The following is a 24574-nucleotide window of genomic DNA, read 5'->3' on the forward strand; positions in this document are numbered from 1 at the left end:
TCGGCACACACTGTATGAGGAGTGAATTTCATTATGACTCGTTAGCTTAGAATATATGAAAGGTACAGTATGAGTTTGTATAATTAGAGGCGTGGCTGACTCAACTGACAGGCGGGCACACTGTAGCTGTTCGCAAGGCTTCTTGGTAGGTCATCTGAAAGTTAGGTTGAGTCAGCGTTTCCAGTATGGCAACTACAATAGGCTTCCAAACTAAGCTTCAGAAACCATTTGGTGGTATCATGGAGACTACGTCCATATGCTATACAGTCAATGGTTCAAATAGAGAGTTTGTCTTCTCAGTATTCCCTGCATGTAAAAGTATACCGGTACTTTTTTCAGCTTTCAGGTAAGATGGTCTCAAGTGAGGGTCAGAGAAAATGTCACCCTGCTTCCTCACAGAAAACTCAGTTAAAGCAGAGACAATGTCAGGCATGGAAACTCATTTGTGAATTGGCTGTTATTTTGAAACAGTAGCAGTGAAGTAAAAAACAAACAAACATGGAAACCGATTGGCAAAGTGTTTCTGCCAAAAGGAAAACTTTGTAAGAGCTCATATTAAGCTAATGCTCAAGGTACCAATCGACATTTCTAAAAGCCCTGCCTTTATTTTGGTCTTGTATGAATCTGTCGCAGCCCTGAAAGTTTGATCAAACCATTATAAAATAAACTGCACACAGTGCCAAAAGGTTTTCATCAGTGTTCCAAGAGCAGAAAACCATTCAAACCCAAGACAATATGCTGCCATTTTGGTCTTCAGATCCATTTATCATACAGAATCTCTGACCTTCTAATAAGGTCCACAGAGATGTGTGAACTGCAGGGCACATTATTCTTCATAACACCGCTGTGCCTGGCTCAAAGGCTGGTGAAGGCTTTATCTCCCTCCCATCAGTCTGTCTCTCAGTGATAAGGATAATCGGGGTGGAACTCGGAGGGAATGCTACAAATGCCAAACAGTACATACCAAGGATCAGCGCAGTATTTGTACACAATGGTGCATTGTGCAGTGCTGTGCTGGCTCTGCGTCATCAGAGGGAAATGCACCTTGGAGAGAAAAATCTGTGTTGTCTGGTTAGAGGACAGAGACTGTACGGAGACTCGTTGTGCCATAACAATGTTATGTAAGTTTTTAACAAGGCTGAAGTCCGTTAATGGAAAAAGAATACTCTAAAGTTCATCCTTCTGGGAATGATACTTATTATAACCTGGAAGACAGAGCGTCTTACATCATGTACGAGTGCTGGTGCTGTGACTGAGCACTCTTTCTTTAAGGCAGCTGTGAAGAACTTTTGGTTTGAGTCAATCTTTGGGACCAAGAGGCAGCCTCTGGTGGTGAAAACCAATGTGGTAAAAGCTTCTCCAGAGTACAGTTGAGGCTGGCTTCAAGCCAAAGAAACCCCATTGGAGGCCATATTGAAATGCCCATTTTCCCAACTGAACTAAACAGCGTGGTGTTTTTGTAAAAACGTGGTGCTGACGTTATGGTACAGACGTCACACTCTTTCTGCTAACCATACCACACTTTTAACTTACTGCTAAAACATTAACCCATAGGTCAGTACAGTCCACAGCAGAACTAATTCTTGACTTGGTCTGAGGTTCTTGGTTGGTTTGACCCGCATGGCTTTGAGAAGTTTATTAACTCTGGTTTGCTACTTTGTCTTTCCTCCTCTCTGATAATCTGGTGCATGGTGCTGTAGAAGCCCCATTTGATAACAGAGCTGTCAATCAATCACTTTTTAGAAATTAAACAACTATTCAAATTAAAATCAGCATGATAAGAACTAACTATAATCACAGAGAGCATGTTTGAGAAAACATTATTTGACGTGTAATTTCATTTTATAGTTTGACCTATGTTCCATCTGTTAACATGTAACATGTCTGAGGCTGGGTTTATGACCTATACCCAAGCGGCAACCTCTGGTCTTAAAATATGAAGCCAATGTGGAAGTGTGAAAAACTGCAGTTCATCAAGTGTCCAGAAACATCTCAAACCACATACACACCCATTCAAAAAAGCAGAACTTTACAGCAAAAATTGAGATGTTTAGACGGGGGGTGATTTTTTTTTAATATGCTAAACTTTTGAGTTTTACCTAAATAAGGGCAAGAACAGCAGGCTTCAAAACTCTGCTTCAGAAATAAATGGGTAACTTCACGGAGACTACGTCCATTTTTTTATAGTCTATACCTATACTGCAGCCAGTTAGCTGGGGGAGTTCTAACCTATTGCCTTCTCAAAGGCAGTCTATGGAAGCAACTGAACATGGTGGGCATGTTGTAGCTGTTTGGCAGGCTACTAGGTGATGGCCTCAGCTACATCTCTTTGCTTGTTTAGATGATTTTGAAGTTAGTTGGAGTCAGTATTTTCATTTTGGGTCTTCAGAAGTTTATAAGAGGGGTCAATAAGGCAAGGTCCATGATTTATACAGTCTGTGTTTGGAACCAGTGTGGACAAACCAGTACATCTTATCGCTTTGCTTTTCTTGTCCTGTAAATGTGTTGGTTGTGTTTTTTAGCAATAAAATACCATCTTATGTTTCTGTAAATTTCAACAGTCCAAAGAAACTGTGCACTGATCAGCAGCAGAAGCAGCTAACAGTCACCCCTGAAACCAATCCACTGACAGTGGTAACAGGTATTAAAATGTACAATCTTTTAGGAAAATGTACCAACCTCTAATTTTGGATGTGATTGTTTTTCTATGTGAAAATTAATAAAGTTAAAACAAAAAAAGTACAATCTTTTTACAGTCTGTTTCATAAGTAGCTAAAACCCCCTGGACTTGAAGGTACTGTGTAAGATATTTGTAATGTAGTCCTTTCCTTTTTAAAAGCTATAAAGTCTTCCTCTGCTAGTTCAAGCAGCTTAACATCTTGGGTCCCCCATGGCTTAAATCAAGGGCACCCTGTGGATGTGGCTGTGGCCCCAGGCTCGATGGAACCACGATGACCTGGCAGCTGGTCAGATCCTGGTTTGGTCAGCACAACCAAAGCTCTGGATCTCCTCCAGCGTCAATCACACCCCAGGGATCATCTCCCAAAGGTCATAGAAAGGTCTAGAAATCAGGGATGCTCACCAATTACTATGATAACAAAGAGCTGTAGACATATTTGAATAACAGCCCTGAAATCCAAACAGAAGAAGGTGTAAGTTAACACAACAAATTAGAGATTGTTTAGTTGCTCAGCAGAGATTGTGTTGAAGATTTGTAGAGGAGTCCCGTGGGAGTCCGATGTAATGAGGAAAAGGAGCTGGAAGAGCAATGGAACACCCAGTGACCTCTGACAGGAGGGAAATGAGTGTTTGTTAGGAGCTTGAGTGAATTAGTGGGGCCATTTGTATTCATGTCTTAATAAGAAAACAGCGGCTGTATGCTTTCATTACATTCACGACCCGCCTGAGGCCATGTCTGAACTCACACAGATTGATTTGCTTGGTAACGAGATGAACCTGTCTGCGGTATTAGGTGTTGACGCCGCTCCGGGTAGACAGGTCCTTCCCTGAATAAATTGTGCTCTCACAGGGGTCAAACAAAGAGGGTTTAAGGCCTGACTTTCTGTGTGTATGTCTGTGTGAATCGTCTCTGTGTGGTCTTTGTGGTTAATCGCCACCTGAGGTAACTAGAGGAGGACATTCTTGTGAAGTGCAGGGATCGGGAAGGAAAGAAGGGTTGCCCCATCTGGCTGAGTCTAGCAGCATTAAGGACAGAAAATTAAATAGAAGGAGAGAAAAAAATGGACGAAGATCTGCTAATGTAATTTGGATGTCTCCCAACCTCCATCGAGAGGTCCAAGACACGCAAGGAATGTGATGAAGCAAGGACGAGAGCCACACCCGGGGAAAAACATACAAAACAAAGTATGACATTAACTCCCAGGCAATGTCTGAATAGCATTTTAGATTGGTTAAAGCTCATGTACTAAATATCTATGTAATAATCTTCATTCTTATTGAGAATGAAGGAACATCTACTCTATTACTTCTGGCTTTAATTACCAAACATGGCTTTTGGGGATTATTACTAAAAAGCTGTCACTTTATTTAACATTATCCCTTTGTATATATCTAAGATGAGCATATATCAGGGCTATTCAATCACCCTTCAACTGGGCCAGATTTCAGGACCTGGACAATTAAAGCTGGGGTTGGTAATCAGATTTAGATACACTTTTTGTTATACTGGTTAAAATGATCTTTATGATGTGTTCTTAAAAAAGAGCGAAGAAAAGCTGCTATCTACAGCCGGAGTAAACCTGGGAAAACACCAACCAATCAGCCTTTTTTGGGTGCCAAAATTTTAAACCATTCAAATCCCGTCTTGCCTTCTGCCCACCTCCTGCGCGTACATTTCCCCGGCGTGTACTCCGTGTCCCCGTCTCCTGCCGCTGCTTCCCCTGACTCTATTTACTGCCCCTCTCGCTCGTCCTCGGACCTGTCCCGATGAGGTGCTTTGCTCAGGACTGTAGTCCGGATCAGTCCGTCCGGACGCTGTAGTGATGACGAGCCGATTAATGAACACGTTTAGTTTTAATAACCGGTCACTGTCGGCCGTGATCACGCCAACCAACAAAACAACAATCAATGTTTGAATGAATGAAAAACTTCTCCTCTTGTCTCTCCTCTCTCCCACTCGCACTCTCTACACCTCTCCTGATGCCTTCACTGACCGTCAACACTGTAGGAATTAAGAGCATCTACACTGAACACGTTTAACAAACAGTAGAGCTGTTACAGTATTACATGTGTTATAACTTTTCTCCTGATATCGTGTCACTGGTACAACTGGATAATGCTAGAATGACAGTTGTGAGTACTAACAGCAGCCATATTTATTTGTGATTTTAACTTTCACTGTGAGAATGTTTTGGTGAGGACCGGTTTTGAATCAGTCACCATCATATGGTCGCAAGTCAGCGGCGCTCGTGCATGTGCATGTGAGCAGGGGGGGGGGGGGCGTCGTTTTGGAGGAGCTCTGAGGGAGGAGGGGAGGGGTTAGACGGAGTCATGAGGAAATGCTACATTCAAATTCATGCTAGTTTTCCGAGACTGCCAACCCCAGCTTTAAGGGGCCTGACATTTTCAGCAGCATTCAAAATCTTTTTTTCCTGCTTCTGCCAAAGGCAAACTTTGAATAAATGCAAATGGATGTAGTAAAATAGAAACAATTATTATTATTTCGCATTTGAAATAAAACACTTTTTTAGTATTATTATTTAGATTTCTCAAAAGTATAAGAACGAGAGGAGGGGGGAGAGGTGATATTTTGTGGATGCCCTAAGGTGCAAATTTATAACCAAATCATGATAGGTGAATTCAGGTACCTACATCCAGGCAGGTAACAATAATAATAATAATAATGATAATAATAATAATAATAATAATAATAATAATAATAATAATAATAATAATAAGAAGAACTATTTATATAGCACCTTTAAAATCAAATGTTTATCTTTTAAAAGTACTATGACAAAAAAAACGTGGTTCAAATAAAGTAAACATTAAACAGCAAGGAGGAATTTTAACGATGCAAAACTAAATTCAATGCAAGAGGTTAAAAAGAATACACGTACATTAGACAGACTGAAGTGGTGGGACAATAGACCAATAAATCATTGTTGAGAGGTTTTTCAAGGGTAAATAGATCATATAAATAAATGAATAAAAAAATAATTTAATAATGAATAAGTAAATAAAACCCTTAAAAGGACATTAAAGAGGTTTTCAGAATAAGAGGACGTCATCACATCGGGAAAATGAGAAAAAGTGAAAAGGATAAATTAGGATCATTAAAATAACAGATGAAAAATAATACTACTACTAATAATAATAAATTAAACAATACATAATCAAATAAAATAATCAAATAAAATTGAAAACAATGAGTTAGTTGGATAAAAACTCAAATTAATAATATAATAGAAGTAAAAGCAGTTAGACAGATAAAGTCACATAAAGTCTGTAAAAATGTGTTTTAAGAAGAGATTTAAAAGATGTCACTGACTCTGCGAGCCTTATCTCCTCAGGGAGGTCGTTCCAAAGTCGAGGGGCTCTGATGGAGAAAGCATGATCCCCTTTGGATTTGCGCCTCGACTTTGGAACGACCAAAAAATGCCCTACCTGAGGATCTAAGGCAGCGAGATGGCTCAGAATTTATCAGCATTTCTGCGATGTAGCCGGGTCAAGACCCAGGCGAGCTTTAAAAGCCAGTGGAGAGAAGTGAGTACAGGAGTGATGGGATGTTGTGTGTTAAAACCTGTTAGAAGCCGAGCTGTGTTCTGGGCCAGTCAGAGGCGAGAGAACCTCATTGCAGAGGATCATAAACACACATAATCACAGTACTAAGCAATTAACCCAGACATCTCCTGACAGTGTCCCAGTGCCCACTCAGGCCCCAGTCAAAGTCTTTGAAGACACTAGCTGCTGTCTCCACACTGAGAAAGTCAAGGTAATCCTCCAGCCATGAGTCCGTCATGAAGCATGCTGGCTCCAAATAAGAAGTATCAATCTTTTAACTGAGAGGCACCCAAGGGCCCACAGGCATGTGACAACAGGGCTGGTTTTATTTTGGGACTTCTCACCCAGAATGCAAACTTTCTACTAAACTAAAATTTCTGTCATGCACTTCTGATCATAAGGACTTAACCGCGGGACATTCCCATAGCAAATGAAATAAAGAGCCACAAGGATGAACTTTGGAGTATTTTATTCCATTAGCAGAGTTGAGCCCTGTGAAAAACTTACATAACATTGTTGTGGCACCATGTGTCTCCGGACAGCCTCAGTCCTCTAACCAGACAACACAGATAAAAACCCCACTTTTGTTCACATAGAGAATTGTACATATCTGTACAGTTGTGCTGTGTCAGTTTGTCTGCCGATTTATTGACTGCTATAGACGTGACGTCGGCCTTGTTCAGTTCATCCATAGCCAGAATTTCAACCCTGCGAATGGTTGAAGTGTCAGATGGGTACATTTTCAATAGCAGATGCCACACTAACTTTACTTTTGGCATCATCATCATCAGCACACATTCTCTCTCTACTTTGGAGTTTGTGAATGGCCACTTCATCATTTCCAACATCCATGACACATGGTGGGAAATTACTGTGGATCTTTGTTGGGCTGTGCAGGATCGCACCAAGCTAGTACGTCTTCGCCCGTAAAAGCTGCAGATCAACTCTGGTACTTTAGTCTCCCTCTCCTGTAATCTCCTGGGAAAGCTGGCCCCAGAAAGTCAGGTGTTTTTAAAAGTGATGCCTCAAAACATCACATTCTTTAACCCTCCTGTTATGATCCGGGTCAGATTGACCCAATACAAAGTTAAAAAAAATAATAAATGTTAAAAGTATTTTTTTGGTATGAAACTTCTTCTGCTTGGCTTAATTAGCGTAGTCAACATATAAAATAAAATGGTTAATTTAACATACTTGCAATCCCCCTGCATTTTTTTATTACATAGATCCTGTTCGTGGGTCAATTTGACCCTGTAGTTAAAGTGGAGGCTAAAAGGGGTCAGAAGTGTCAAATACTAATTGTTTCTTTGCAACTGTGTGACATATTTCACCCCAATCATGAACACACACATGAAAAACGAGTGAGTCATCCTCATTGAACCATGATCTGTAAGAACCATTGCACTAAATATTGATTTAATTGGTTAGCAATGGAGTTTATAATGAGATTTTAAAAAATTGTATTGGGACTTCTTTTGGGTTCTGACACATTTGGGTAATTAAATATACTCCGGGTCAAGTTGACCCAAGAACCTTATTGGTGTTCCTGAAAAACGAACATAACAGGAGGGTTAATCACTGCAACGCACATTGCAAATGATGCATGTTGGCTTTGCTTTTGGAGTTGGCAGTTGACAAATAAATACTTTGCAGACCAGGCAGTGCAGGTTTTCAGTTTACTTTAGTCTATTTTTCACTGTTTTCTGTTTTAGTGTGGACAGCAACATTAGAAGTGGTTCTTCATGCTGCTGCTCGAGTCCTAACAAGGACCAAAAAAGTAGACCACATCACTCCAGTTCTTAGATCCCTACACTGGCTTCCTGTCTGTCAGAGAATAGACTTTAAAATCCTGCTGATGGTTTATAAAGCACTGAATGGTTTAGGCCCAAAATACATTGCTGATCTGCTGCTACTGTATGAACTATCTGGACCTCTGAGGTCATCAGGTACTGGTCTGCTTTCAGTCCCAAGAGTCAGAATGAAACATGGTGAAGCAGCGTTCAGTCATTATGCACCACATATCTGGAACACACTCCCTGAAATCTGTAGGTCCACTTCAACTCTCACCTCTTTAAATCAAAGATTAAGACTTTTTTATTTCCCACTGCCTTCCTATCTTAGCTTATTTTAACCCACTTTAAATGCAAACGTTAATTTTATTCTTAATATATATTTCTAATTTTCCTTTTCTTTTCTGTTTTATTATATTTGTCATTTTAATTATGTTCTTTTATGCCTGTCTGAATGTCTCCAATGCTTTTAATGTTTTAATGTAAAGCACATTGAGTTGCCCTCGTGTATGAAATGCGCTATACAAATAAAGCTGCCTTGCATTGCCTTGCCTTCAGTACTACATATGTTCAACTCTCAACAACAACAGCAATGAAATAAGATGGCTCACTTGCTCGGTGCACACTGTGTTGTTCAACTACTTTTTCATATACTGGGTTTTGTCCACCCAGAGGCGTGGTTCATGAGGTACCTCATTTTTTTGGTAATGGTTTTTGGTTTGGTGGCCAAAGCCATGGAGTGTTTTCTTGGTGTTCCATTCTTTGGCATTTTGGGTGAATTTTACAGGAACAGGCAAAGAAAAAGAGAGAGAGATATAACTATTTCTGTTATTTACTTTGCTAAAATAAAAATCAGATCAATATTTGGAGCTAAAAGTGGACCATGGTAAAGTAAATAATAGTATAAAAAGCAGAACCTGATGTCTTAGCTTAAAATCAGTTTGTTTCATTAAAATTCACTATAAGTTTAGCTGACATAGTCCTCATGGGTGCAATATTAAGAGTTGTTGGTTTTAATTACCCCCCCAACACACACACTGGCCACTAGATGTTTTTTATTCGACCCTGAAGCTGCCTGTGCTGACTAAACTCTTTGCACCTCCACCTCCACTTTGCTTTAACATCCAAACTCCTCATCTGACACACCCGCTCCCCTCCATGAATCACCGCTCCCCTCCATGAATCACCGCTACCTCACTAATAGGTTTCATCAACCACACCAGCAGCTCTGCAGAGATACTGAAGGACAGAAACGCCGCTCTGTGGCTTATCATTCTTCATACTCCAGCCAGACCAGCGGTCCCTCTTGGAGCCGAGCAGCTCGCCGGAGGTTTTGGCAGCCGAGAATAAAGAAGCCAAAGGGCTGACTACAGCAGTGAGGCGGGACACAACACGCCAGAACTACTGTACCTTGTGGTGTGTTGTGCTGCTGTACTGTAGGCCTTGCAGAGCGTGCCACGTTGCACTCAGTGTTAACAAAATTGCATGGTGACTCAAAGTTACTGATGTCATTTACTGGAACTACAGATGTGCATTTAAGCTTTGTTACAATTTTTAACTAAAAATAATAATAATTTATAATAATAATGTATAATAATACATATAAATACAAACATTTGTGCAGGGTCAGACCTAATGTTACCATCTGCATATCTGTACAGCTAGAATAAACAAATCATATTTCAAAATGCTCCATAATTTCAAAATAAGGGCTTCTATTTCTTTACATGTCAGTTGTATAAAAATAGTGGAAAGGCACCTGGGAAGACTTGGGGAACTTGTGAGCTTACAAGCAACAGGTAAACCAAATTATTGACAATCTTATGGAATAAATATGAATGTTTGAGATGCATATTGCAGATTATCTCAAGACAAACATATACATTATCTCATATCAGGTATAATAATAATAATAATAATACAATACGAATTTGTTGGAAACCTGAGCCTCCAATAAAACATGATGCAAATCAAATGATTACCAAAAGCTACTGACTACATTTTGTTTTTAGAACTGGTTCAGATGCAAACTATTTTGGTTTGCAACTTGAAACGTTGCATAGAGCTGTTAACCTCCACAAGTCTTTGTACCGTGGCTGAGGATGGACATAAAAGGCTGAAGAACGGTGATAAAATCATAATCATGATACTGCAAATAAACTGCTAACAGCTTGTTGCTCCACAGACCATATACAGTAGATGATTTCACCATAAGTCCTGCCTTTGATAGCCAATCATAGTTCAAGCAGAGTGCAAGGAGGCCAATGCCACCATCACCATGCCTACCCCTAATAATATAATAATAATAATTTTATTTGTAGAGCACTTTTCAAAACCAGGTTACAAAGTGCTTCACATGGGCAGCAAAATAAAACAGGCAGATCATAAAAACACACAAGTCAAGATAAAGAAATAAAACATATTTTAAAAATACATATAATTCCCCTAAAGAACTCTAAAGAAATACAATTCTTTTAAAATGTATTTCTTAAGACGGTTAAAATTAAATTCAATTAAATTAAATTCAGATAAAATCTGGGGAGTCTCTTCGATAAAAGTATGTTTTAAGACTGGATTTAAAAGAGCTCACTGACTCACAGACCTGATCTCCTCGGACAGAAGGTTCCAGAGAGTCTGACCCCTCACTGCGAACGCCCTGTCCCCTTTTGTTTTCATTTTAGTGTTTGGAATGAACAGTAAACCTCTGCCCGAGGATCTCATTGCACGTAAGGTACTAAAAGGTCTACTATATAGCTCGGAGTAAGTCCATGTAGAGCTTTAAAAGTAATCAGTCAAATCTTAAAATCAATTCTAAAACATACAGGGAGCCAGAGCAAGGACCTAAAACCAGAGAGATGTGGTCATATTTTTTGGTTCTGGTTAAAACCCTGGCAGCTGAGTTCCGCCCCTACCAGCCCAGGTCATCACTACAGCCTCCCCGGATCGACTCCTATGAAATGGACTGTGCCACTTGCAGTGTGTATTAGTGTTTGTGTTCCTCTTACATACCCGGTTGTGTTCTCTGTATTGAGCTGTATTTTTATTTTTAATTTTTTATACTTTTTGGGGCATTTTTGCCATCATTGGATTGGACAGCTGAAGGAAGACAGGAAAAATGGGGAGTAGAGAGAGGGGGAGGACATGCAGTAAATGGTCAAGGCTGGAATCAACCCGTGACCTCTGCGATGAGGACTATAGCCTCTATATGGGGTGCACACTTAGACCGCTAGGCCAACAGTGCACCATTGAGTTGTATTTCTGAGATTATTTGTGCTGTCTGTATTTGTTTTTCCAGTATTGTTAGCACATAGCTAAGTTCTTAAACTCAGTCGTCTTGTCTGATTTGGCATGTTGTTGTATTTGCATATCTTGTTGTATCTTGTCATGTTGTCTATGTTTAGTCTGAATATGCACTATTTGTTGCTGTACTGATCTTGGTTGTGTCATCTTTTCTTGCATCATGTTTCCTAAATAAGTCCATGTTTTCATACTTTGCATGTGTTTTGAGTGTTGCATGTTTACTTCAGCTGCAGTGCATTGACCTCTCAGGGCCACCGTACTCTATCCCTCTGAATATAAGAGAAATACAGTGAAAAGATCAAATATGAGCTCACTGATTGTGTCACATGTCAAGTTCTGTGACACTACATCTGTCACTATTAACCCGCCAAAATAAAGTACAGTATACAAAAAGACCAATAGATTTACCTAATTCATCTATCATTATCATCATCATCATCATCATCATCATCATCATCATCATCATCATCAGTTTTTTTGTATAATGCCAAATCACAACAAACGTTATCTCAAGACTCTTACAAACAGAGCAGGTCTAGACCACTCTATGTCAAATTATGAACAGAGACCCAACACCAAGACAGGATAAGATCCAGTCCAATCTTACAGACAGGACTCAGTCTGATCTCATCTTAATCCACCATGAGCAGAGCACTTTGCAGCATTTAGCAAGTTACAGTGGCAAGGACAAACTTCCTTTAACAGGCAGAAACCTCCAGCAGGACCAGACTCATGTTAGACACACATCTGCTGAGACTGTGTTAGAGAGAGGGATAAATGGAGATGAATGGAGAGAGAGAGCATTGATGATGAAATGAAAATGAAAGTTATTAATTCCAATAATGTTCCCTAGATCTATTCATTAACTCAACACAGGTTATTGTATGCAGCCTACAGCTCTAGACATTCTGCAGCACCGAAATATTGCCGATACAGAGCTTTGTGAATTTATGAAAATGATGTGACGAGATGCCAGGTTCACAGTGAAACTGGTTCAAAAGGAGTTAATCATTTGACCTGGGGGGGGGGGGGGGCGTCCTGTTTTTTTGCTCCGTATCCCATGCCTAAGAGCAATAGATCAACTTTTTGTATTGCATAAAAACATGACACGAGGGAGAGAGACTTCACTGTACAAACAACCCTGAAACCTCAGAGCTGTGAGAAAGCGTGCCTCAGCTCAGAGCAAGCAGAGGAGGAGTGTTTAGAGAGCGTGCCTGTGGACAGAGGTCAAAGGTCAGCACTGAGAACACAACCAACAGAGGAGACAGGGATGTGAAGGAAGTTGCTTTGGATATGGACCAATACCAGTAACACACACACACAATCCACAAACTGCTATCAGAGAAATAATAAGCTCTCATTGGCTATGGTCTGAGATAAAGTCAGATGTCTATCAGTTTAGTCTTGTTGGACTCAGCTGATCTTTTATCGAAAGAAACCTCAGTGTTTGACTCAAACAAAGCATCTCATGTTAACTGTCCACTGCTAACTACCCTGAGATTATCTGTAATCAGCTTCAGGTACATGAGCAACAAACTGAGGCACATGACTCAATGGAAAACGTCACACCATCTGCAGTTAAAGTGGCCGTAATCATTACAGTAATATCACCAAAACATTCCAACCACACAATGAGCTCTGTGTCCATTCTTATGGTTGCACTGTAACACCAGCACCATTACTGCTCCCACTCTGTTGTTATTAACGCTTGATTTCCACTCCAGTCAATGCAGAGGCTGTTTCCACGACTGATAAGAACGTCATTTTTTAAACTATTTGGACTCAAGACCAAGATTACGTGATTTTTCTTCATGAAGGCGGACACTAGAAGGAACTTACAGTAAGCTCACTCAATGGACCAATCAGAATGCACAGTGCAAGTGCACAGCTGTTGTTTGTACGTGATCACTCTTTCACATTCGAAGGGAAAAACATATAAATATACAGTATATATGTTTTTTTTAAGTTATGTTTTTGGGCATTTTTGCCTTTAATGACAGGACAGCTGAAGAGAGACAGGAAATGTGGGGAGTAGAGAGTGGGGGAAGACATGCAGCAAATTGTCGACAGGCCAGGAATCATACTGGTGACCTCTGCGTCGAGGACTGTAGCCTCTAAACGTGGGGTGCTTAGACTGCTAGGCCACCAGCTCCACAAAAAACTGTAAAGTATTTTGAGAACGTTTCAGCAGGTTTAAGAAAAACTGTAGAAAATTCTCATGTCTATCACAGTGTGAAGTCTCCCCTCTCAGAGGGGCGGGTGGTGGGCAAAGGGAAAGGGGATGGAGAGTCTAAGGGGACAGGACAGGATATTAGAAGAATGCTGCCAAAGCACCCCTCTCCTTTCTTTCCTCTCGTTTTTGAACACAGTAGACATGAGGACATGGCCGTCAGCAGTTGTTTTCTGCATCATGTGTATTTGCAGCACGTTGTTTTCATTTACAGTTCATTTCAACTTTAGTGCTTGCTTTGGAGTTTAGCATGTGTTTTCAAAATGTGCATCATCTCTGCATTTGCAGTAAATTTCTTCTCACGAAGAGCGCTTGGACTGTTGCAGACGATCTACCCTTGTTGATCATCTTGATTGCAAGCCCCAACGCAGCTCTTTTGTTGGACTTGATTGACAGGCTCAGCACCATGACTATTTGTTTTACCAACTGAACTTAAAGGTACAGTGTGCAGAAATTCAGGTAGACATTTTTAGTAATATCTAGCAATCACATTCTAGATTGAAGCGCTCCCTTGCTCACTCTTCCCATTGGTGAAGCAACGGTGCCTTCAAGGACACGATGCTCCTGGCGTGCGTGGTAACTATGATACTCCATTTGTCAAGTTTTTACCATAAAAAACATTTATCAAATCAAATTCTTTAGGGAACATCAACAACCAGTATTTTTCTTTGTCTTCCAAACACTTATACGGTTCTTGTTTTTGTGTATAGAGGTCTGCATGGTCAGGCTCCTGAATATCTATCGCCGACCTGCTCCACCCCAACTCACCAGTAGGTCACTCACTCTTCTGACCAGGGCTTGCTGGTTGTCCCTCGAGCTTGTCTAAGGACAAAAGGTGATTTGAAGTGGTGGCACCAACATTGTGGAACGCTCTTCCTGTAAATATTCATTCAGCTGTCTCTGTTGTCACTTCTAAAAAACTCTTTAAAGACACAATTATTTAAACAGGCCTTCCACTCACCTTTACAGACTAATCTTTTAATTATGCCATTGCCTGCTTCTTTTAATATTTTATGATTTCGGGTTTTTTTATGATTTCATTTTAATTTTAATATTTTTCCTGTGAAGCACTTTGTGATCTTATTCTATAAAAGGTGCTGTCTTACTAGTTTGTCCGCTCTGTACAACAGGAGAAACATGGCAGAGGAAGATAGCAACCTCTGTAAGGAAGGGGACTCGATCCTTATGTAGATACAGCAATGATTATGTTGATAAGGTTGTATGAGCATTACAATTACTTTAACATCCTTTGTATTACATTTTATTAAGTCTTTAAGACTGAAAAGGTGAATTTTGTCAGAGGTTGTCCCTAGCTGGTTCCCAACAAATCAAGATTGAAATAAAGGATCCTAACAAACATGTAAAAAATGTCCTTTACCAACCTTTGACAAAAAATCTAATCATCCCTGGGTCCAGGGATGTTTGTACCAAATATTAACACATCGCCTCCAGGGTATCTAAGGTAACACAACTTGACCTTTTGGGAGAAAGGATGTCATCACCTCATCATCAAAACCTTTCGATACGTTGGTATGAAAATGAGTTTGTAAACTGTTGAGTTGTGCCAACACTTTCTCCAAAGGTCAGAGTCATTTGGACTGTTAAACTTCATAGATTTGTTTTTAACTTTGATTTCAGTTCATGTAGACATGATAACACATTTCAACATATCTCTTGCAGGCATCCTGTGATGTTGCATTAACCCATTTAAGATCTACATGGAAATGACTGACAACCAGAAGCTTCAAGCTTCCAGTCTATGGATGCTAAATGTAGTTAGTGTCCAACTTAAAGGTGGAATCACTGTTACACAGGCCAAATCTTTTCAAGCAGATCATTCCATCACCTGGCATTAAAGTAAAGAATGTTACATATGAGCTTAAATGTAATCTTTATGCCGATGATATGATACTATATTCAGTTATTATAGGGAAAGCAATGTTACTAAAACATTAAAGCTCCTGTGAGAACTTTGTTTGTTTCAAGGTTGACTCCCCCGTCAGAGTTTATAAGTCATAAATAGGCGTCAGACAGCCTGTTTCATGATAAGAGGGGCTTTCAATATGACTTTATTCATAAAAGTGTCTCTGGCCTGTTTGGCTAGATGCCTGGCAAGTAGCTTGAAGTTAGCTTGTATGTTGGAAACAGCTGTTTGCAGAGGCTGAGAGAGTAAATCAAAACAAAGATTAAAAGAAAAGAAAAGATGAGAAAGAACTTCAAGTCTTCAAAGAGCTACTAGGAATCCCTGGCTTCTGGAGTTGTCACTATAAGCAACCCATCTTATATCACACAGAGTCATGTGACTCATTGTTAAACTACAAATAGAATATCATAGCAGCTTTATAGCTTTGATCTTTCAATGTTGAGTAAAAAACAGTAATGATATTCATGATGTCGTTTGAAGCAGGAGCATGACGTCATCTTTTCTGCGTTGATCAGCTGATGATCCAACCGCTCATACCGGAGTCATCTATTTAAACACACAGCTTCATGTGTCCAACTGCTGCTGTCACTGGAGAGGCTCACTGAGCAGAGGCATCTTTGTTCTGCCACTTAGAGAATGTTTTTCTTTGTTGTTGTGCTACCTTGTGTTTTTTAATTGCATGATTACACACTTATGTATATATGCATAGATGTATACACATTCCCATACACAACGGTAATATGGTTACACTGTGGGAAGTAGAGCTAAAATAGATCTTTAAATAACATGAAAACAACAAAAGTAGAAACCAGATTCAATGTTTTGAATGCTTCTTATTTCACCATTGTCGGACACTTTTTCCACCAAGGTTAAAGCACTGTAATCTCTTTTTTTAGCTTTCCCATGGTATAATCACATCACAGCTCTGAGTGCAAACAGTGTTATAAACACACATTCATGCTCATTGCTACTGAGAGAAAAGAACTGGAGCCTTTATGCTGGCTCACTGAGGCAGATAACTGACTGCGTGGGTAAATGCGTCAGAGGAGTGGAGCTGGATGTAGTGCGTCTTACCTGACCACTTTGGAGCCACCCTTGTTGACCTGCATGTCCACCATACATCCAGAGTTCACGTAGGAGGCCAGGTTAATCTCTGTGAACTCAGCCTGGAAGGAACAAAGAAAAACAACACGTCAAAGTATGAACCCAGACCAATATGGGAGGTGAGACCTGTGTCAAAAATAACTTTGAAGGGGAAACTTAACCATGGAGTAGATTGAACCCTGCTGAACTATGAGATGACAACAATCAAAGCTTTATTTGACTGAGGAAAAGTTGCCATATTGGCCAATATTGGTTTAACAGGTACTCAGATACAGTTGTTCTGTGAAGGCCTGCATCAGCTGAAAATATTGTCAGATCATTTAATAATCCTTCAGACTAGATGGAACATTGTAAGTAATTCATCAAATTGTCTTTCTAAAGTATGAAAACTATATTTTCATTTTGACTGATTGATTGATTGATTGATTGATTGATTGATTGATTGATTGATTGATTGATTGATTGATTGATTGATTGATGTTTTTTTGTGCTGTTTGCCTTTATTGGATAGGACAGCTGAGGAGAGACAGGAAATGTGCGGAGTAGAGTGTGGGGGAAGTAAAAGCCTGGAGTTGAAGCAGCAACCACTGAAATAAAGTTTGTTATGGGAAAAAATTTGAGTCAGTCCAAACTGAATTTGAATTATTTTGATTTGAATTACTCAACTTTAATGTTTGAATTGAAAATTAGAATTTAAATAATGTCATTTGATTTTTTTCATTGGAAAACTAAAGTTGAAAAAAAGAATTAAAAATTTCACATTCAGTCTCTGATAAAAAAAAATTAAATATCAGGATTCAAAATCAAATCCTAATTTCAAAGTTGAGCCATCTAAATTCAAATTTTAAATCAAATTTAGTTTTCTCAGACACAAATTTCTGCTCATAGACTTTAGCTTCTGTACATGTGGTGCTCGGCCAACCGCCCAAATACATAGATTTTCAAAAGTGAAAGTAAAAACATTCTTGCTCCCTGAATTGACTCATGAAATCATGCTACTCAAGTGATGGAGCTACTGGTGCAGACTCAAGCACTTCATCCTGTCGCTCTTACAAACAGGATGGTTGAAAAGACTAGAAAGGACAATAAATTCTTTCAATTTGACGTCATTTTGAAACTTCTGCATTCTGCACAAGAGTCAGACAAAGTTGGTGAGAGAAGGCAAATTGAGTTATTCCCAATTTTTGGACTCCAGAACAGTGAGAGCCTTGTGAAAGGCCGGGGCTCAGCTACCTAATGACTCAGGAAAACTCCCAGAGATACCAGAGACAAGGGGGGTGGGGGTGGGGGGCAGTCCACTTCTGGGAATGATGGTTTAAATAGACAAAGGAGGGATAATTCAATTCTTCTGCTTACAAACGCCAGTATAGACGTATAAATGTCCCTGAACAAATCCATGAATCCTAACCCCTCTACATTTACGATTACCCGTCTTATAACAGGTTTGTAATTCACTAATTGGAAGTCAGCAGACAGGAAAAGTTGTCATCTCGTTCGGTTGGGAAAATTGTCCTATTCATTCAACTGTTGCTTGTAAGTATCAAGTTAGAAATAGTCAAAATGAAGTTACTGTGACCAAAAATAAAGCTTGAATGACCAATGGGTTAAATGCATTACCTCTAGATGCATAAAGGGATCTAGAAGCAAGGTAGAAGATTGCAACCAAATAAAAACTCTCCCACATTTTAGCTTGTGAGAGAGCCTAGAGGTCAAGACATTTTCAAAACTCAGAGCCAATGTCAGGTTTGTCTGTCCTGGGTTACTGTAGAGACATAGTGGTGCTACCAAGCGGCAACCTCCGGCCATGAGAATTGAAGCCAATGTGGAAGTGTTAAAAACTGCAGTTCATCAAGTTTCCTCTTGAGGCTGGCTCCAGAAGTACCAGAAACCACATACACACCACTTCAAAAAAAGTTTGATCTTTACAGCAGAAGTAAACATGTTTACAGCCTGGTACAAAGACGAGTGGAGTCTGGATAGCTCATTTCTCGATCGGCTCACACTGTGAGGGGGGTGATATTTTTTCTAACGCTGCGATTTCGAAGATATTAAGATTATGAGTTTGTCATAATGAGAGGCACAGCTGATTGACAGGTGGGAACACTGTAGCTGTTGGCTAGGAGGCTTAAAGCCCGCCTCTTTACCGCAACAGAAGTTAAGTTGACTTCATTTCATCCAATATGGTTCCCGCTGCCGATTGTCTTCAAAACAGCGCTTCAGAAACAGATGGGTGACGTCATGGATACTCTGTCCATGATTTCTACAGTCTATGGGTGCAACAAGGCGGTCCACTGGAAATGAGACACCATTTTCCTCTTAAGTTGACTCTGCTCCTGCTGAGATAGATATGTCATGTTCCACTTTTGTCAAAATCCCTTCTAACTCTTGAACATTGTTGTGTACAGGCAGAATGCTAGCATTTGTTAGTTGTACCTTTTAAACGCAACATTCAAAGTGGCCCTTACCCTCAAACGTTTATACTCGCCATTTATTACTTATGGTAGAATCCAGATTATAAGTCGCACTGATATACACTTCCCAAAGGAAAAAGGGTTTGAGCTGTCCTAGCAACGGATGGAGTGCACGCACATTAGCTTTAGCTCAGATGAGCTTGGACCCACTGCCCACGACTAATTCGCTCAGACTTACATCACTCCTCCGCTGGTCATTCGTTGTCTCAGGTTGAGATCAAACCAGCACGCCACAAGATTCATTTACTAACTGTACACCAACGTCTTCTGATTGCATAATGATACATTTAGTGTACGACACTTGTCTTCCTCACTGTGTAACCAGCATGCTTTGGAAGCAAAGTGCTCGCTTGTGTCTTTGAGCACCATCTTCAAGACAATATATAGAAAGACAATAAAATACTTCTCTCTTCATCTGATACTGTCATACTGGTATATTATTTAGATGACAAAAAGGTTTAAAATTGCGTCTTATACACATTATTACAATACACTGTACATTCCAATACTTACAGTTTATACTCTGCTTTATGACCCAATACGTAAAAACTCATGACTTTCCCATCAAACTCAACTGTCTGTTGGGTTTATCAATAATGATTAGCCTTTGTTACAGTGCTGACATACTGAATCAAGTGTGGGGAACTTAAATCACTGATGAAAGAATTCGGGTGAAAAACAAACCAAACATGTACCCTCTAGTGGTGTAACCATTCATCTACTACATCGATGTATTGATTTATATTCCTATGATCCGACTACATCGATCTGTGCTCGGCAAGTTGGCCTTCAGGACGACATATATCGATCTAACATCGTTTTAAAAGGTAATACATGGATTGTATCCATACTAGGAAATAACACATTGGATTTAAGCACGGCAGACTTTATATGGATGTGGGTTTTTTTTTGCACTTTTATTGATAGACGTTAAACGTTACTCAATTCAGGCTGCCTGTCTGTGATGTCATCACCACGCGCCAGCAGACAACAAAACATAGCATGGTGGATGGCAGAGGAGAAGCCAGCGAGACAGAAATGATCAAGCCACCATTGCTCTCCAGTGTGTGGAAACACTTTGGCTTTTACAAAGACGGAGATGTTCTAAATAAGTCGCTTGCTGTTTATAGGATATGTAAAGGTCAAGTAAAGTACCATGGCAACACCACAAATCTATCCAACCACCTACTAAGGCGCCATGGGTTTTCACACAACGCCGACTGTCCAGGCACCTCTTGCAGCGTTCATCAAGGTAACATCAGCTCTGCAGAAGCCTCAGGCCTCTCCAGCATGTTTAGTCTGAGACTGGTTGAATTTTTGGCTAAAAAGTTACTGAATCGATTTCAAGTCACTGAATCGTTTCGGATTGTATCGTTCTAAATGAAACAACATCGTCCTTTAATCGTATCGGCAACCACGAATCATGATACGGATCGAATGGTTGTTAAAAAGAATCATTACACCCCTACTACCTTCTAATAGCAGACATGTATGACTTCTTTAGCACTGACTGCAAAAATTGAAGCACTTTTGACCCTGCTCCCTGAGTTCCCTCAGAAGTGGGAGGAACAGAACTGTTTTCAGTTAACACTGTTGGATCAGAGTTCCCATATTCCTTGGCAGGGTCAACCCAAAGGCTTCTTTGTTGTAAAGCCAGATACAGAAAGCCCCAGAGAGCAGCTTAAGAACAGACAGTTGACCTCAATTACAAAAGGCCGCCATTTGCAAGCCTTCACATCACTTCGAATCATGAGAAGTGACATTAAAGTAGCAGATTTAATGGGCCCTAAACAAGCAGCCTGCTGACTGTGTGTGGAAAAACAAGAATTCAATTTGCCCTGACGTGGTCCACTACCAAACACAACACAACAACAAGAGCGCGGCTACATTTCACTGGCCTGTGAGTACTCTGAGCCTGAGCCAGTGGTGGAGCAGATTCAGTCACTGAGTTTCCTCTCAATACAACATAAAAAGCATTCTGTGTTTTATGATGAGATGGTACTCAAAGGAGAAGCAAATGAATCAAATGAAAATGATATCCGAGCATGTGCCATACCGAGGTACAATAGTTCAGCTTTGTTTGTCAGCTTCTGGTGTCACATGACCACAGTGTGCTGCCAGTGAGATCAGAGACAAACACATTCCATGTCATCACTGCTTTTTGCTCGAGAGCCTGACCTGAGATTAATGTTATAAAATCAAGGTGTTATTCTCATCTTGCTACACTTAACAAATGATGACCACATTAAAAAATCTCAACATAAGACTCCATTTATTGCAAGGCTGCACTTTTTTTGTACAACAAAAGTGACTTGAAAGCGTTTTAGTTTATTTTGGATGCTGTTCAGATATTGTTCAGACTCTCAGGAACCTTCTGAAGGACACATGGCACTTTGGATTGAAGCCCGACACATGTACAGCACATGGCTAATAGCACAGGGCAGTATGCTAATCAAAGCAATGGGTATGTGACTGGAGGGTCAGTGGATTACTCCTGGACTGACGAGATAAATAAAACACTCAGCCTGATTTGTACAGTATTCAAACAATGACATGAAGTTATAGTATAGCCTCTCTTCTAGCTGCAAAAAAAGGAATGTTACTTTATTTTTATATCAATCTGAACATCAGTGTGTGAACAGGGACTCTGTTTATCTGCTTGTAAGCTGATGTGGTGGTTGAAGGTGGCTAATTTAGTAGATAAAATATTAAATAAAATAATATAGTTTCAACTAACTGAATTTGTGTTACTTCAAAATTCTAACCATTGATATCTGATGAATAGTCTATTCCTGCTTCTCCATCTGTAAATGAAAAGACAACAAATGGAATATTTGAAAGGAAAACCAGCCATGTTCCAAGAGAAGGACAATGTGTAGTGAGCGGGTGGTTATGGAAAATAGAATCCCGACAGGGTGAGACAAGACCCGGGCGCTTAATTGGGGGTCAACAAATTGACACTAAGTCTTCATTTCGTTTTAAAGGTGACATATCACGCTTTTTTCATCAATATATATTGGTCTAAGAGGTCCCCAAAACATGTCTTTAAAGTTTATGCTCAAAAAAACACTTTGAAATCAGATTTTGGCATGCCTGAAAAGCCCTCTTCTTCAGTCCTCCTCAGAACACTCTGTTTTCCCTCTGACCCCGCCCCCTCAGGAAGTGGATGTGCCCTCGGCTCTCTGGCACGTTGATCTAATGTTTACATGTTGGCTGAATATACACGGCTGCTCAGAGATCACGTTACTTCAACCCTCTGAATCTGATCCAGAATCTGATCCTGACGGAGAGGCGCCTGTAGCAGGACCTTTCTGAAGGATTGGTCACAGATTTAGTGTTTCTTGTTGTTTAATTTATCAGTATGTAGACGTGTGTCTTGATACACAGCTATGAACATGTAGCTATGTGGCTATGCTAACTAGCGCTAACACTTATCCATGATAAATAAAAATCATCCACTAGATCTTCAAATCTGCAGACGTGGGGAGTAAAACCGACCTCTGCCAGAAAGGCAGCGGGACCTTTCTGAAGGATTGGTCACAGATTTAGTGTTTCTTGTTGTTTTATTTGTCAGTATGTCTTGGTACACAGCTACAGCTACAGCTACAGCTACGACATGTAGCTATGTAGCTATGCTAACTAGCGCTAGCACTTATCCATGATAAATAAAAATCATCCACTAGATCTTCAAATCTGCAGACGTGGGGAGTAAAACCGACCTTTGTGTTTATTAAGACAGCCTACAACTAGCATGCCTCCTTCCTAAGCTCCTTGTTAGCACACATGTGTGCAGGTAATGAAAAACAGAGGAGGAGTTGAGTTGTGTTTTAAACAGTCTATGGGCTGAATAAGCTCCGAGCTCTGACTCCGTGACAGACCGGATATTGTTGTTACGTAACAAAAACACTGAAGTCTGAAACGGCTCGTTTCACACACATTTACAGAAAGGTGGAGAAATCAGAACAGGGGCAGAATGGATTTTTTTCATTCTCGGGGGGTTCGTAGACATGCCAGGGACACATATTTCAGGTAGAGAACCATTAAAAAGTCCATTTTGCATGATATGTCACCTTTAATGTTTAAAATGTCAAATTGTTGAGTGGGGACTTCTCGCATATTTTCTGGGAATGCCCAGTAATACAACCTTGCTGGGACAGAGTGATGAGAGAGGTTGGAGGGATTTTACATGTTGGTAGACTATCAGAGCCACAACATATCATTTTGGGAAGTACATCATTTGAGGGGCTAGGACACAACAAAAGATACATACTCAGGGCTCTTCTCTTAATAGCCCATAAAATGATCACAGTGAACTGGTTCAACCCGCTTCCCCCGACTATGGACCAAAGGAAACAACGGCTTCGAGATGTGAACTGTATGGAAAACTTGACTGCAAAGCTGCAGCTAAGGATGGACTTATACCAGGATAGATGGAGATCTGTCATAGACTATTTAACACAATAAATGTCTTGTAAGGATGTTGTGCAATGAGACGGGGTAAATGCAAACAGTCACATTACAATATTTGCACCTTCTCCTCCTTCCCTCTTAGGTGCTCTGACTCTGCTGGTTGGTTTGCCTTGTTTGTTACACACCTGTACATTCTCTGTATAACTTGTTTATGATGTGCTGTATGTGAGACATTGTGTCAAGGAACATGTTTTAATAAATGTTCAAAAAAAAAAAATTGTCAAATTGAAGTTAAACCTAAGGTTTTCATGAAGGTTGAAGTCTTAATATAAGCCTGTTTTACTCACGTTATACTTCAGGTTTCATTCAGGGTAAAGTCAAATAAATATTGTTTTCTCTTGCTATTCTTAACAGATACAGAAAATAACAATAGCAGTATCTGTATACAGTCTTTTACCATTTTCTCCTCACTCAGCTAGTCCTGTAAAGCTCCAAACCCCACACTGCGTTGCTGTTTGTGGTTGTTTTGTGTCTGTTTTCTTCCATTTGTTAGACGTCTCTTTCCCTCAGCTCCCTGTGTGTTTTAACATCCCTCACTAGTTTCTGCGCTGTTGTACTCCTCCCTTCTCCATCTCTCTGCTGGTGAGCGCTCAGCCATTAACCACCAACATATAGTTTTGTGCTCTCCATTTAAATTGAGAGCAATGTTAAAATATCCTCCATGTTTATTAACTCTATTGTAAACTTTTGTTTTTGCCACATAGTCCACAGGCAGAGGTGAAATCATAAACTAGCCAATATAAATGTGCCTGATATGGTTGTCCCTGGTCTTACACTTTTTATTTAGACTAACCACCATTGTAATTAGGTTTTGGCCAATCAGAATCAAATATTGAATACAGTGGGTGATTTTTTAGAACGCCAGGTAATGACTTAACACAATATTTTAACCCATTAGCCACAATCTGATTACAGCTTACTTGAGCATTCACACTTTGTAACCATAACCGTTAGCTAGACAAAAGTGACAGCTAAAATTACCATTGGTAGTTCTAGAATACAATAAGAAAGGTGTAATAAACTCCTAGCTTACTTTATGTCA

The 24574-nt window shown here is 40.0% G+C and overlaps 1 protein-coding gene across 1 annotated transcript in view; it reads right to left on the minus strand.

Moving 5' to 3' along the window:
• The window catches only part of LOC117805130 (synapsin-3-like), a 205361-nt gene that overhangs the window by 96461 nt on the left and 84326 nt on the right, over positions 1-24574 (minus strand). The window contains exon 4 of the mRNA XM_034673744.1: positions 16562-16653. Coding sequence (XP_034529635.1) covers positions 16562-16653 — 92 coding nt within the window. The remainder of the gene's footprint in view (positions 1-16561; positions 16654-24574) is intronic.

The sequence above is a fragment of the Notolabrus celidotus genome, chromosome 21 (genome assembly GCF_009762535.1).
Source record: "Notolabrus celidotus isolate fNotCel1 chromosome 21, fNotCel1.pri, whole genome shotgun sequence".
NCBI classification, from domain to species: Eukaryota; Metazoa; Chordata; class Actinopteri; order Labriformes; family Labridae; genus Notolabrus; species Notolabrus celidotus.